The sequence below is a fragment of the Galeopterus variegatus genome, unplaced genomic scaffold, assembly GCF_000696425.1.
Source record: "Galeopterus variegatus unplaced genomic scaffold, G_variegatus-3.0.2 Scaffold641, whole genome shotgun sequence".
In the NCBI taxonomy this organism is placed as follows: domain Eukaryota; kingdom Metazoa; phylum Chordata; class Mammalia; order Dermoptera; family Cynocephalidae; genus Galeopterus; species Galeopterus variegatus.
In genome coordinates, this window is record NW_007726752.1 from 57,251 (window position 1) to 58,560 (window position 1,310).

At 59.0% G+C, this 1,310-nt stretch overlaps 1 protein-coding gene across 5 annotated transcripts in view; it reads right to left on the bottom strand.

The window, feature by feature from the left end:
- Nucleotides 1-227: 227 nt before the first annotated feature.
- The window catches only part of PDLIM7 (PDZ and LIM domain 7 (enigma)), a 20,886-nt gene continuing 19,803 nt past the window's right edge, over nt 228-1,310 (bottom strand). For all 5 annotated transcript variants that reach the window (XM_008570890.1, XM_008570889.1, XM_008570888.1 and 2 more), the window contains 3 exons: nt 910-1,030; nt 706-821; nt 228-563 (listed from right to left, as the gene is read on the bottom strand). In XM_008570890.1, the coding sequence (XP_008569112.1) occupies nt 477-563; nt 706-821; nt 910-1,030 (324 nt within the window). In that variant the 3' untranslated portion in view covers nt 228-476. The remainder of the gene's footprint in view (nt 564-705; nt 822-909; nt 1,031-1,310) is intronic.

Genomic DNA, 1,310 nt, shown 5'->3' on the forward strand with positions numbered 1-1,310 from the left:
ATCACAAGGGCCACCAAGATGTCCAGCCCCGAGAAAACTATTCTTTTTATTTTTTTTTTGGCAGGTGGCCAGCACAGGAAACCAAACCCTTGACTTTGCTGTTACAAGGCTGCCATCTAACCAACTGAGCTAACTCAGGCCAGCTCAAGAGAGCCATCTTACTCTCCACCCTTCTATATGCCTCAAATCCCCCCATTCCAGATGCATAGGCGGAAGGGCACACAGGACATGGCTGGATACAGGTTTATTGTGGCACTGGAGGTGAACAGGGGCCAGTGTGGCCAGCACCGGTGTGTGATGGTCGTGGAGGGAGTGCAGGGGATGTGAAGGGGGTGGGACAAGGCCCAGGGAACCCCTGACTCGGGCCAGGAGTCGGGGCTGGGGCGACCATCGCCAGCCCTACCCAGAAATGCTAGGGTGATGATTCCGGACTCCTCAGGCTGGGTGGGGCCAAGGCAGCAGTGGGCAGGAATGGCTCATACGTGGGAGAAGGCATGGCTCTTGCAAAGGGGCTTGTCCTTCTTGGAGTAGAAGGTCTTTCCCTCCAGGTTGATCTGACATATCTAGGGACAGTGAAGGATCAGTCACAGAGGGTTGGGAACAGCAGCAGAGGCCCCTTCCCAACTTCTCTGGCATGGCACCGGCCTCCCATCCCGGAGGCAGGAGGTGGGGGCGGGGCCCGAGCACGAGGGGCGGGGCTCTCACCGCGCAGACGAAGCACGTGTCATGCCAGCTGAAGCCCAGCGCCTCCAGGAAGCGGTCCCCGGCGTCGATCTTGAAGTCACAGCCACGGCATTTCGTGCCAAACATCTTTTCATAGTCTGGGAACGGAGGAAGAGAGGAAGGGAGCCCAGATTCTCGTCTGTCCCATGCCTGGTCCCTCCTGGCCCTCGCCGGACAGCCTCATACCTCGCTCGCAGTAGGGCACCCCTTCCTCCATGTAGAAGGCCCTGTTCCGAATGGGAGTCTTGCAGGCGGCGCAGGTGAAGCAGTGCACGTGCCAGGTCATCTTCAGGGCATGCATGATCTCCTGGAAGGAGGCCACAGTCACTTGGCAGGCTGGGCCCCCTCCTCCGGAACACAGGACACAGGAAGGCTGGCCTTGGGCCTTCGTCCTTCTCACGGTGAATGTTACATCTGTACACCTGCGACTTCCTGCTTTCCACTTCCAGCCGTGAGGCCCCATGTGGATGTGCGCTGCCTCTTCTCGGACTTGCCAGATCCAAAACTCAGCTCCCAATCTCCACAGCCCATGCCTGTGCCTACCGCTGCCGGCCCCATCTCATTGACGGCAACTCCATCCTTCCATC